The sequence below is a fragment of the Cricetulus griseus genome, chromosome 3 (assembly GCF_003668045.3).
Source record: "Cricetulus griseus strain 17A/GY chromosome 3, alternate assembly CriGri-PICRH-1.0, whole genome shotgun sequence".
Taxonomy (NCBI): Eukaryota; Metazoa; Chordata; class Mammalia; order Rodentia; family Cricetidae; genus Cricetulus; species Cricetulus griseus.
Window position 1 is genome coordinate 140422903 of NC_048596.1, and position 13432 is coordinate 140436334.

A 13432-nucleotide genomic window follows, 5' to 3' on the forward strand; every position below is an offset into this window, starting at 1 on the left:
CCCTAAGTCTGTGGTTTTAGAGTTTTTTGAGGATTTTTAGAAACTATCTTGAAATGCTTTCCATTTTACCTTGAAAAGAGCCAATCAATGCTCTCAAATAAGCTTGTAACCCTTTTCACGAGAGAGGACCACTTCTGCCCTTGGTTTCCAGGGTAGTTCTTCACTTAATAAATAAGGCTGATGACACCTAATAGGCCCCAGGCTGAAAAGGAAAGAGATACATGTAGGGAAATTAAAGACATTTGTTAATGTTTAAATTCAATCTGTCCCTAGTGGTTACATGTGTAGAGTAAGCCATCTGTGGGTTGATCAATATTATAGTGAAAAATTTGTATCTCAGTTACTTGTGCAGAATAAACAATTATTTACATAATGTTTACGTAGTATTCAGCATGTTATCTGGAGGTGATTGGAAATGTTGTGGAGAGGCTTTATGGAAGTATTGTATAATTTTACGTAAGGGACTTGAGCATGGAAGGATATTACATCTGTGAGGGTGGTGGAACCAAGAGATCTCAAGGAATTGATATGTTACTAACCTGAGAAGTAGGAAGCTGGTGGCAGATTAAAGAGGTGTCTCTCTCTCTCCATCTCCCAACCCCCCTCTCAAGACTGGCATTTTAGACATTTCTTAGGAAATAAACTTGTGCTATCTGAACAGAGCCTATGACATATAGCTTGTTGGAAATAAAAATAAAAGTGTGTATTTTCTCAAAATGGGACTGGAGGTTGTTTAATAAAAAGCTTGCACTCTAGGCAGTATTAGAGACACTATGGCCATGAACTGTCTTTGAAATTTTTCTTTTCAGTTTTTACCATGACAGGTTTCCTGTGGTGATGGCAATAACCAGGACAGAGTAATGCCATCTACAGACTCTGGAGTGTAACGGTCAGCTACCTGCCTCTAGGTCCACCTTCAGACCACCCATTCTGAGCCAACTTTGTCTTCAGTAAGGCCTGATAGGTGCCCATCTCATGAGCACCAGGTTTTTCTCTCTGTATTGATAATTCAAATAGCAACCCACTATTTTCTCATCAGTTGCTTGATTTAGCGTGAGGAATGCTATGATGCAGAGAAGGAAAAAAAATCATGTATATGCAGTGGTTTTATGACAGAAGAGAGGAGAAAATGTAGGCTATATTGTCCCCTTAGGGTCCCAGCAACCTCTGAAATGAGGACTGTGGCTGAAGGTTCTCAAGGCTTGCCCTTTGTTCCTTTGCCAACCTCTTGTTCTCTGCATAATCCTTTCAGACATTGGGAAATAACACCAAGAAAAGTAAGATATAACTCAAATAAAGAATTGCAAGTGAATATATTCTACATCCAATAAATAGTACCCAGTTGTAGTGTCTTTTTTGTGACTATAAAACTTCATATTTTATTGTACATATTTTCATAAACACTATAGTTCCTTTTCATTTTTTTATTTTATTTCATTAGTTCAAATTAGGAACAAGCTTGCTTCACATGTTAATCCCTTCTCCCTCTCCCTCCCCTCCCCCCAACATCCCACCTGCCCCTAGCCATCCCCCCTCCACTCCCCAGGCAGGGTAAGGCCCTCAAAACGGGCTCCCTAAAGTCTACCGCATCATCCTGGGCCAGGCCTAGGCCCTTCTCCATGTGTCCAGGCCAAAAAGCATCCCTTCACATGGGATGGGCTCTCAAAATACCTACTTTTTTAAAGACCTTACATATTTAATACAGTGCATTACCCTTGTACAAATGGAAAAAAATTAAGCTCAATATTTCTAGACCAATATGTCTGTTAATTTTTGTACAATGCCAACTCAGCTAAAGTTTCCAAAAATTCAAATTATATATATATATATATATATATATATTTATTTATATAAGAAGACCAATAATGGCAGTATGTTATGCATCAATAGCAGCAACAGTTTTTCCAGCCATTTGAACAAAATTGTAGAGACATCCAGCACTCTCCATTTAAAAAAAAAAAAAGTAAAAAACAAAATCCCAGAAAACAGCACAGTTCTGTTACTCTTCCTTTACAATAGAATTTGTCCCCTCTCATGTACAAAACTGGTCCTTCTTGTTGCTCTTCTTGGATTTACTACCTCTGTGAAAGATATTCTTCTTTCAGTTGCCCAGGTCTTTCCAGATAAATGTTTTGCTTTGTGTGTGTGTGTTTATTTATATATAATCTTTGATATTTATCATAAAACTTTCTACCTTATATACTCTTATTGTACTGTAAATTGATGACACTGTATTGTGTCACAATGATTCACCTCCTCTTTGTCTCCTATAACTGAAGATTTACAATCATTACAACTTAATTCATTACTACCCACTCTACAGCTCCTGGCAACCACCATTTTACTTGATGTCTCCATGAATTTCACTGGGTGGGATATTTGTCTAAATGCATTCATATAGTATTTGATTTGTGATGGTATCATTTATGCAGCAAACTATCTTCATCATTCATCCATGTTGTACCATGTATTAGAATGTCATTCCTTTGAGATATTAAATAAAATCCCATCACATTCCCCACTTTGGCTATCTATTCATCTTTTGTGGACATTTGAGTTGTTTCTGCCTTTTGTTTATTGTGAATAGCCTCAGTAAAAATGTGGACCCAAGTATCTATTGAGCCTCTCTTTTTATTTCCCTTGGTTAAAATACCCAGATATTTTATTGCTATACCTTGTGGTAATTCCGTTTACTATTTTGAGGAACCACCATACTGCCATCCAGAGTGCCTGAGTAATTTTCCTTCTTGTTAATGCTGCACAATTCTACTCTAGGTTGGCCATTTCACTCTGCTATGTCTTCTGTGTAAATTTTTAAATTTGTTGTAGTAAAATTGATCAATTTTCTTCTTCATTGTCTGAAATTTTGATATTAAATACATGATACTATTGCAAAATTATATATCACAAACCATCTCCATCTTCCAATAGTTTCATAGTTATAGGTATGGTTGTCTGTTTAACCTATTTTGAGTTTATTTTTGGATATGAGGTGAAAGAATCCAAATTAATTATTTTGCTCTTAGATGTCTAGTTTTCCCAGAATTGTTTGCCAAAAAGATGCCATTTTCCTCTTTAGATGTCTGATGACTTTGTTGAAAGCCTTTTGTCAGAACTGTGTCTTTTGCATCTGAATATCAAGCTTGGCCTGTATGCTTCTTGAGCACAGCTGTTAGATGGCAGTCTAAAATGCTCCACTGACATTATCATGACTCTGCTTAGCAACAGCTACTAAAAACAGTGTTTCCCCCAGCATTTATGGGTGTATGTGTGAGCATGTGCATGTACTCCAAATTTCTCTCTCTCAAAATCTTTGTTACTTGATGGCACCCAATACATTTCACAATTCCCACTTTCAGCCATCGAGGCTTTGTGTCTGCAAGCCCTTGTAATTTAATAACATTAACAAACTCTGGAAACCCAGAGTCTAATAAATACTCTGAAACAATCAAAAAATCATTCTACCAAAGTCTTGACTGATGTCATGTCACAGAGCCTTCCCCACAGCAGAATCTGAAGTTGTCGTGTGTGGAAACAGAACACTGAGGAATCCAGTGAAGTTGAAGGAAGGTGCAATTTGTCATTTTAATGATCAGGAAAGCATAGTTTCAGATTTGGAGTCAGCTTATCTGAAATTTATGTGTCATATGTATAGTGTGTAGATTTGTTTTAGGGCTTTCATCCAAAATGCCAACAGCTCTTGGGAACTAACACAGCTTGGTTATGTTGACAGATGTTGGGAGATGGCTCAAATTCATGACTATTGTTTTCATCTCATGAAAGTCTGAAAACCACTGCCTTGGATTTGGATCCCTGAATATGTGAGCCTAGAAGCTCTAAGATGCCTCAGTTCCAGAAGCTAAGTGCAGAGTCCATTTGTGAATGAGCAGCTATTCAGCAAAACTGGAGGTCCATTGAAATAATTGCAGGAGCAAACAGTCTTGTTTCCATGGAAACTTTTTGCGGACAAGTTCATGTATCTTGATTATGATCCTTGTGGGCATAAATATTCTTGAACTGGCTCTGTTCTCTCCTTAGATGATCCCCGAGTAGTGATGAAGGGGTTCCCTCCTGAACAGGGAATTGGCTCCTGAGCTCAGGGTCTGCAGAATCCCTCTCTCCTCACTGGTGGTGCTCATCTCTGCATGCAAGGGAAGAGGGACCTAATTTAGCCAGTTAACCTGCATGGATCTGTGCACACTCACACTGCAACCTGCAACATATACTGCTCACAAGAACTGTGCATACTGACACTGTAATCTTCAGTGTGTGCTGCTCACAGGAGCTGTGCACACTCACACTGTAACCTGGGGTGTGCTGCTCATGGGAGCTGTGCACACACACACATGAAGCAGGGATATTTTTTATTCACAAAATTTTTGGTTTTTGACTGTAGCATTTTAACTCTGTGCTAGACATGTACATATCTCCTTAAAAATAATGATAATGATAAGCTATGTTTTCATTTTTCTTTGGTGTTTGAACTTACTAGAATTTTACTTTGAAACTGTGGGTTCTTTTTTTTAAATATACCTCTGATATTTCTCATCTTGTAATTCAGCTTTATAGCTACTTCAAATTTAAATTACTTATGCAATCTCTTATATTTTATCTCATTTCTTTGCCATAAAATTAACTTAAGTAGCATAGAGTATCTTTATAGTCATCTGTTACTGGCAATTTGCAGTGGGTAACTGTCTTATTTTCCTTCAGCTCAATAAATAAATGTAAGTCAGAATCTCTCATCCTTTTAGAGTTTAAGAAGTAAGACAAGCTGAGTGTAGTTTTAAATGTGAATAAGTCCCCAAGAGCGATCCACCCACCTGTGCAGCATAGGCCTGGCTGTTAGTGGCTGAGTCCTCTGGACAATGGGTTGTGCTCTCCTTTTTTCACCATAAATTACTTTTTGCATCATAAATTACTAACATATATATTTTTTTTTCTCCACAGTAAAACCAACTGTGATTGATGTGGACATTTACGTTAACAGCATTGGGCCTGTGTCATCCATAAACATGGTAAGAAGCACCTGTGCTTAGCTTGGTGGCTTTTGTACCGCTTCATGCTTGCAGTTTCCAGTGGATTTGGCTGGAGTTTTACCATGTGGGTTTAAAGCCCACTGTAACTCCTTAAGTATTAAGTGATGTGATGTTGAAGTGGTCTTTAAGAGTCAGGAGGGACAGCTTAATGTGGGAAATTACCAATACGGAGTCAAGTAAAAATACAAGGGAATTTAATAGGTAAAAGTTTTACTTACAGAGCCACCTAGCCAGCCGGCAGGGCAGCAGTCAGTACAGCAAGCTGAAGATGAAAGCGAAAGCAGGGCTACCACATGAGTGTCCCTCACTCTTAAACTTTCCCTACATCATCCTGACCACGCCCTCGTGTGGTCAGGCACACCTGTAGCCAGCCCCTAGGCCGGTGTGGCTACATTGTCCCCTAAGGCAGCTTGTAACATCAACAGTGAGCCATTGCTCTGGAGATCAAGAACTGTCCTCATTCTCACACATATTGACAGTACATGCCTTTGAAATGGAATTATTTGGGGCTGAGTAGCCATTCTCTTCATCTGACCTCACTAATATTAAAGATGCATATAAGTGGCAGGCGCCTTTTGGTTTGGATTCTGTGGCTAAGCCAGCTCTTGATGATTTATTTATCTGCTTCTGGGGGGATATAAAAGCAAATGCATTATTTTCCTGAATATATGGATTTTCAACAGGCAAACTGGGCACAGGACTCTTCTGTGAAAGAAATCATTCCCCATGGAAAGTGCTTAGCTGCTAAACAAATGATGCTGTGTTAAAATGTGGTATGGGGGACTCCTGTCGTGTCTGCCTGCAGTGGTGTGCCTCCTGCCCATATAAATTGTAGGATTCTCTGATCAGGTTATTTGATGTTGCCAACAATGTCCCGCATGGGGCTTCTCTGTGCCTCCTGCCTCTGAATCTGGGAGAAAGGACAGGGAATTGCTAGCTCACCTGCACATACTTTCTCATTGCAGTGTGTTGTGTATGGGATTAACTTCTTCAAATCGATAGCCAGAAAGTCTTTTAATTGCTAGATGTTACAAGTGTTCTTTGCTGACAGAAAGCTTCCATGGTATGGTAAAATTATGTTATAGGTTATCTTTTCAAAAAATGAAACATCTCAAAGGTGTGTCTAACGGAATGATAGCATGGGTGAGATTACATGTGCAGTCTATAGCACAAAACACAAAACCTCCAAACAGAAAATAATATCAATGTCATCTGTAGGTATGGGCAGAGAGGTGAAATAAGTAAATGAAACTTAACCTCACAAAACCCATTGTCGATAGGTGGGGTGTGTATTAAAATCAATTAATGATGTAATCTTCCTTTCCTGGGAAGTAATAAACTCAGCTGACTGTGCTGAGAAATGGAAACTCCTATTTAGTATTCTCTGGGTCCCAAAAGAACAAGGCAAAAATAACTGCAGTACATCAGTGTCAGTCTACTAAATGGACTGAACTCCACCTTTGTTTCGCTGCTTAGCTGGAATCTCTGAAATTAAAAAATCTCTGTATTCATGAAAGTCAATTAAAATCCAGTCGGAATGAAAGCAGTAGCAGTCATTGTCTTTCTTAATTTGTTGATTGCTAAGTGACTATTTGGAGAAAATCCTATACCCTAATCAAACTTTAACATTGGGGCTAAAACTGAATAAAAACTTACATCCTGGAACCCTGAATACACTTCCAAATGATGCTTTTGCACATAGCACAGTCTTTAATTCAGTTGCTTTCATCTCTGTCATCCACCTTTCATTGCTGACTCAACCCTCATTACCCACTTATGTTCAGTTTCCTCCTCAATCCTTTGCAGTTTTCACAAGACCCACATTTCATTTTTAAGTGTCTTATTTTCTGAAACCCTGGTGTGGCTCCACAGCCATTCTGACTCTCCAGCAGCAAAAGACCTTTGAGAAGCATCTTTGTGATTGCCTCAGGAGGTCATGGAGGCCTCCCAGGGGTCAGCTATTCTCATAATCCCAAACTGAGGGCGGGTCTAACTTCGTTCTAGCACCAGATGGATTTGTGCCTTTGCCTCCCTCAGAACAGGACTTTCTTTGTGTGATGCATTTGTATAGAGACATGCATGTTTTAGGGCATGTTTAGAAATGAGGAGACAACTTGGGGGAGTCAGTTCTCTTCTTCCACCTGTGAGTTCCAGTGGATGACAGAAATGAAAGCAACTCAATTAAAGAATGTGTTATGGGCAAAAGAATCATTTGAAAGTATATCCAGGGTTTCAGGATGTGTGTTTTTCATTTAGCTTTAACCACAATGTTCAAGTTTGGTAAGGTTGCAGGATTTTCCCCAAATAGCCAATTATTGATCAGCAAATTACAAAAGACAATGTCTGTCAGTGCTGCCATTCTCATAGGATTTTTACTGACTTTGTGAATACTGAGACTTTAATTTCAGAACTTCCAGCTAGGCAGTGAAGTAAAGGTGGGGTTCAGTCCATTTGGCAGACTGAACTGATGTACTGCAGTTGTTTGTGCTTAGTCCCTTTGGGACCACGAAAATAATATATTAGCAGAGTTGTCATAGCATCCTCTGTGTTTGCTACTGCAGTGTACTCAACATGTGCAGCGCCTGCTAGACACAGACTGTGCAGGACCAAGAAAGCTATAGCCAGAGTCACATGTAAATTCATTTTTTAGAATTTCCAGTTTAAGTAGCCTTTTCAGAAAGTTTAATCTCCAGGGTGCTGTACCATGGATTGCCCATTGTTCTTATTTGTGTTGAGTTAAATGAAGCTCACTGAGATCTCATGTGGAGGATTCTAAGTATGATCAGATGGGGGGTCACCCCAGGACATCCTCAAGGCCATAGAGTGAAATGCAGCTGTGTGTACTACAGAAATACCACTTCAGCTACACACTGAGATGATGAGGGTTCAGCATGTTCTGGTGCTAGGATTACTTTTCCTTTCTAAATATTGAAGTATTTAATTTTTGTTTCCTGAAGTTTGGATAGAATGTACAGAGAACCTTGAACATGCACAGCTGACAGGAGGGCTCTTTCTTTGCATCCTTAACTTTGTGAAACAAATATATCTCATTTAGAATCATATTTTTAGTTCGTTTCTAGTCTGTTCCTCCTCTCTCCATGAATCCTGGAATCCTAGAAACCACTGAGCTGGTTTTATGAGAGCTCTGTACCTTCACTTTTTCTAGATGCTGTAGGGCTGTGGCCATGCTCCTAGTGGCTCCACGCTGATTCCTTCTTTGTAAGTTCTGCCACCAGCTTATCTCTGGAAGCCCAATCACTCATCACCATGTGCAGGGAACTGAGAAAGCATAGGCATAAATAAGCTAGCCATCACTAGAGTATACATTGCAATGATATGTTACCTAAGTATTCAGAATTGGTAGCATGTTGCACAGCCCTAAGGGTGATGGGAGAAAAGTGAGACCCACCAACCTTCCTCTTGTTGTCCTTTAGAGAGGAAGTTTGTAGCGGGGACATCAGATAGCCACGACTACTCCAGAGAGGTCAAAAACCCTAGAAGATGATTATCCAGATTCAGGAAAAACGGAAAGAAGTAAAGGCTATAGCAACACAAAGCAAGTCTTGATTTTTTTACTCAAGGTGTGTAGCATTTTTTAATTTGTAGTTTGATACCCTATGTTCATGCTTGAAAAATAAGTTACTCTTTTGTTTTTAGTGGAAGATAAGTTTGTATTTATGTACAGAAAACTTAGCAGTGAGTGTACATTAAACCCAGTTTAGTAGCAAGTTCTTTAGCCTTTGCCTTTTTCAGCTTGGCAATTCGAGCCACAGATTTAGGACCCAGGACATTGCCTCCCCAGTGGCATCGGATCTCATCATATCTGTCCTTGTAATTGGTCCTAATAGCTTTCACCAGCTTACCCAGAGCACCCTTGTCTTCCGAGTTAACCTGTGTGAAGGCAATGGTGGTACATGTTTTCCTGTGGACCAGTTGACCCAGCCTGGCTTTTCCCTTGATGATGCAGTAGGGGACCCCCATCTTCCGAAACAGGACAGGCAGGAAACCACCAGCTCAATGGGGTTTACATTATGGGCGATTACCACCAGCTGAGCCTTCTTGTTCTCCACCAAGGTGGTGACTGTATTGACTCCTGCTCGAAGAACATGTGGCCTCCTAGTTGGGACATCCCCTTTGTCAGCAGCCTTCTTCTTAGCATTGGCCAACAGCCTTTGCTTCTCCTGCTTTGTCTCTGGCCTGTACTTGTGGGGAGGCTTGAGCAGCTGGGTAGCTGTTTGCGGGTCTAGGACCTGGGTGAACTGGTTAATGGCAGGAGAACTTTATGCCGCTATCAGAGGATGGCCCTTTGCCGCTGCAGCCAAATGTATTGGGGCCATTTGACAAAGCGTGTGAGATCTCATTTGCTGAAGTTCTTAGGCCTTTTTGCAAAGGTTTCACCACCTTCTTGGTCTCCTGTTTCTTCAGGACGACGGCAGGGGCCGGGGCCACCTTCTTCCCCTTGACCTTCTTTCCCTTGGGCATCTTGCTCGGCTGGAGGAGAGAGAGAGAAAAAAGGAATTGTGGGTAATATGTAAGAGACCCCGGAGATCGCGAGTTCTGGTTCCCGCGCGGGATTTCGGATTTAAAGCCTTTTTTTTCTTTTTTTGATTGACATAATTTCACACATATAAAGGTTACAATGCAATGTTTAGTTTCAAGTAAACATCATGTGATTATGAAATACAGGCAAATAAAACATCCAAGACCATGACTATCTTTTTTTCTTTGTGGAAAGAACATTGGCTAAAGTCAAGATGCAGAGTCAATTTGTCAATCACTAATGAAGAGACTACAGTTCACATGAACAATGGGATATTATTTTGCCAGTATAGACATCTATAGGAACATGAGTGGACCTGGAAGATGTTATATTAAGTCAAGAAAGAAAGACAAATAATCATGATCCAACTCTTATATGAGTATCAAATGTTATTTCTTAAGAGGACAGGAAAGTCATTGACAGTGTCTAGGTAAGAGATAATGGAAAGGGAAGAGGAGAAGTTCACCAATGGTATAATGACCACAGTTAAATAAGATGAACAAATTTTGATGTTCAGCATTCCCAGCAGAGCATGGGAGTGTAGAACATCTCAAGATCTAGAAATAACTTCAGATGTTCTCACTCTTTTCTCTTACATTGCTTCAGCATTGTTTGCTTTCCTGTTTTGTGACTCTAATCACCCAAAACCTTCCATGCCTCCTTTGTGCCTACTGTCTTTGCTCTTTCTTCCTCTCTTTGTGTTCTGTGCTGTACTTGGTGCAAGTTTTCCCAACTCACCTTTTAGTTGCCATGTCTTTCCTCATCTGTTCTAGACTATAAAAGACAAATGGAATCCACATATATATTCAGTTCTAAAGTCTAGTATTTTTTTTTTTGGCTGTAAAATTGTGGTTTGAATCAACAGATTCCAGTTTGGGATTCTCCATCTTACAATCCATTTTCTTGCGTCTAGTGGTCATTAAACATTGGTCTAATAATCACTGTACCTGGCTTTTTCTGCTTCTGCTTCTGTTGCATTGTGTTGTTTGATTTACTTTACAACAGGCCAGGCAATGTTGGTTATGAACAAGAACCTGTGAAGTTCAGAAGTTGTATTTTCCACACCTGTGTGCAGGTGTGAGCTATTGTAGGCTGGCCTGTTGTCTTTCTGAGGCTCAGTTGCTCACTGGTCTCCCCATTTCTTAGGTGCAGTTCTCTAGAGGTGTCAACTGAGAGCCTTATCTTTTATAATCATTTTCATGATTGTCTCTACTCTGTGCAGCTAAGTCCACAAATGTGTTGAAAGGAAACTATTGCTTGTTGGATCATTTATATCATTGCTTACTTTTTTCAGCACTTGGGATTAAATGCAGGACTCTATGAACACCAAGCTGAGCTGCAATTGCAGCCTTTAAGAATTTTAATTTTGAGATAGAGTCTCACTTAAAATTACCCAAGCTGGCCTTGAGCTCACTCCATAGCCCATGCTGACTTTGATGTTGCAATTTTCTTGCCTCAGCCTTCTGCATAGCTGGGTTCCCAAACATGGGCCCCCAGGCTCTGCTTTGTCACTTGCTTTCTAGGAACTTGAAACTACTCCTTGGTGGCCCCAAACTCTGTCTCAATTCCCTGACTTCTTCCTCCTGGCCACTGCTCTCTACACAGCTTCTGTGCCTTATGTACCATTCTAGCTTGAGAAAAAATCTGTGGAGAACATAACAAAGGAAATATGGCTTCTTTCTATATGCCTGTCTCTCTCTTTGTGGGTTTTCTAAATTTTAAATTGACACTTTACCTGAGGTTTCTCTTTGTCCTTGATGGGACTGTTGATCTATTGTAATTTATGGCATCAAAGCTACTTAGCTTGGTTTGAAAATTGGGTGTGTTATTTCAACACATGTTTGTATCATAAACTGATTATAGGCAACCTCCTTTTATTCTGCCGTGACACTTCTTCCCAACTTCTTGTGACCACTATTCTTTTTTTATTATTATTATTAGTTCAAGTTAGGGAACAAGCTTGTTTCACATGTAAGTCCCTTCTCCGGCTCCCTCCCCTCACCCCAATCCCTCCTCCCCCATCCCCAACCTACCCCCACCCTATCCACCCACCACTCCCCAGGCAGGGTAGGACCCTCACGGGGGCTCTGCAAAGTCCACCAAATCTTCCTGTGCTGGGCCTGGGCCCTTCCCCATGTGTGGAGAGCCAGAGTGTATCCCTTCACGTGGGATGGGCTCTCAAAGTCCCTTCTTACACCAGGGAAAAATACTAATCCACTACCATAGGCTCCCTGGAGTGCAGAGGCCTCCTTATTGACATCCATGTTCAGGGGTCTGGATCAGTCTTGTACTGGCTTCCCAGACAGCATCAGGGGTCTATGCGCTCCCCCTTGTTCAGGCCAACTGTTTCTGTGGGGTTTCTCCAACATGGTACAGACCCCTTCGATCTTCATTCCTCCCTCTCTTCAACTAAATTCCAGATTTCAGCTCAGTGTATATCTGTGGATATCTGTCTCTGCTTCCATCAGCCACTGGATGAGGGCTCTAGGATACATAAAGAGTATTCATCAATCTCATTTTAGGGGAAGGGCTTTTAGGTTATCCTCTCCACCATTGCCTGGATTGTCAGATCGTGTCATCCTTGTAGGTCTCTGGAGATCTCCCTAGTTCCAGATCTCTTGTCAGACCTACAGTGGCTCCCTCTAATATGGTATATCTCATCCTGCTCTCTCTCCTCTATGCTTTCCCCAACTCAATATTTCTGCTCCTCCATTTCCTCTCCTCTACTCCTCTTCTGCTCTTATTGTGGCAGCTCTCTCTCCCCTACCCTCATGCTCCCAATTAGCACAGGAGTTCATGCTACTTCCCAGTCCTGGGGTCCATTTATCCCTTTGAGTCCTTCATGTTTCCTAGTTTCTTTGGTGAAGAGGATTATAGGCTGGTAATCCTTTGCTCTATGTCTAAAATTCATATATGAGTGAGTACATACCATGTTTGTCTGGGTGTGTGACTGGGTTACCTCACTCAGGATGGTTTCTTTTAGTTCCATCCATTTGCCTGCGAATTTCAAGATTCCGTTGCTTTTTTTCTGCTGAGTAGTACTCCATTGTATAAATGTACCACATTTTCTCTATCCATTCTTCAGTTGAGGGGCATCTAGGTTGCTTCCAGGTTCTGGCTATTACAAACAATGCTGCTATGAACATGGTTGAACATATGTCCTTGTTGTATGTACATGCCCTATTTGGGTATATACCCAAGAGAGGAATGGCTGGATCTTGAGGTAGACTGATTCCCATTTTTCTGAGCAACCGCCATACTGATTTCCAGAGTGGTCTTACAAGTTCGCACTCCCACCAGCAATGGAGGAGTGTTCCTTTTTCTCCACATCCTCTCCAGCATAGATTGTCATTGGTATTTTTGATTTTAGCCATTCTGACAGGTGTGAGGTGGTATCTCAGAGTTGTTTTGAGTTGCATTTCTCTGATGGCCAAGGATTTTGAGCACTTTCTTAAGTGTCTTTCAGCCATTTCAGATTCCTCTGTTGAGAATTCTCTATTTAGTTCTGCACCCCACTTTTTAATTTCATTGTTTGGTGTTTTGGTGGCTAGCTTCTTGAGCTCCTTATATATTTTGGAAATCAGTCCTCTGTCAGATGTGGGATCGGTGAAGATCTTTTCCCATTCTGTGGGTGGTCATTTTGTCTTACTGACTGATTCCTTTGCCTTGCAGAAGCTTCTCAGTTTCAGGAGGTCCAATTTATTAATTGCAGACCTCAATGTCTGTGTTACTGGAGTAATGTTCAGGATGCAGTCTCCTGTGCCAATTTGTTCAAGGGTAATTCCCACTTTCTCTTCTAGAAGATTCAGTGTGGCTGGATTTATGGTGAGATCTTTGATCCATTTTCACTTAA

General features: G+C 40.7%; 1 protein-coding gene across 1 annotated transcript in view; it reads left to right on the forward strand.

Moving 5' to 3' along the window:
* The window catches only part of Gabrg3 (gamma-aminobutyric acid type A receptor subunit gamma3), a 570299-nt gene that overhangs the window by 43913 nt on the left and 512954 nt on the right, over positions 1-13432 (forward strand). The window contains exon 3 of the mRNA XM_035441393.1: positions 4951-5018. Coding sequence (XP_035297284.1) covers positions 4951-5018 — 68 coding nt within the window. The remainder of the gene's footprint in view (positions 1-4950; positions 5019-13432) is intronic.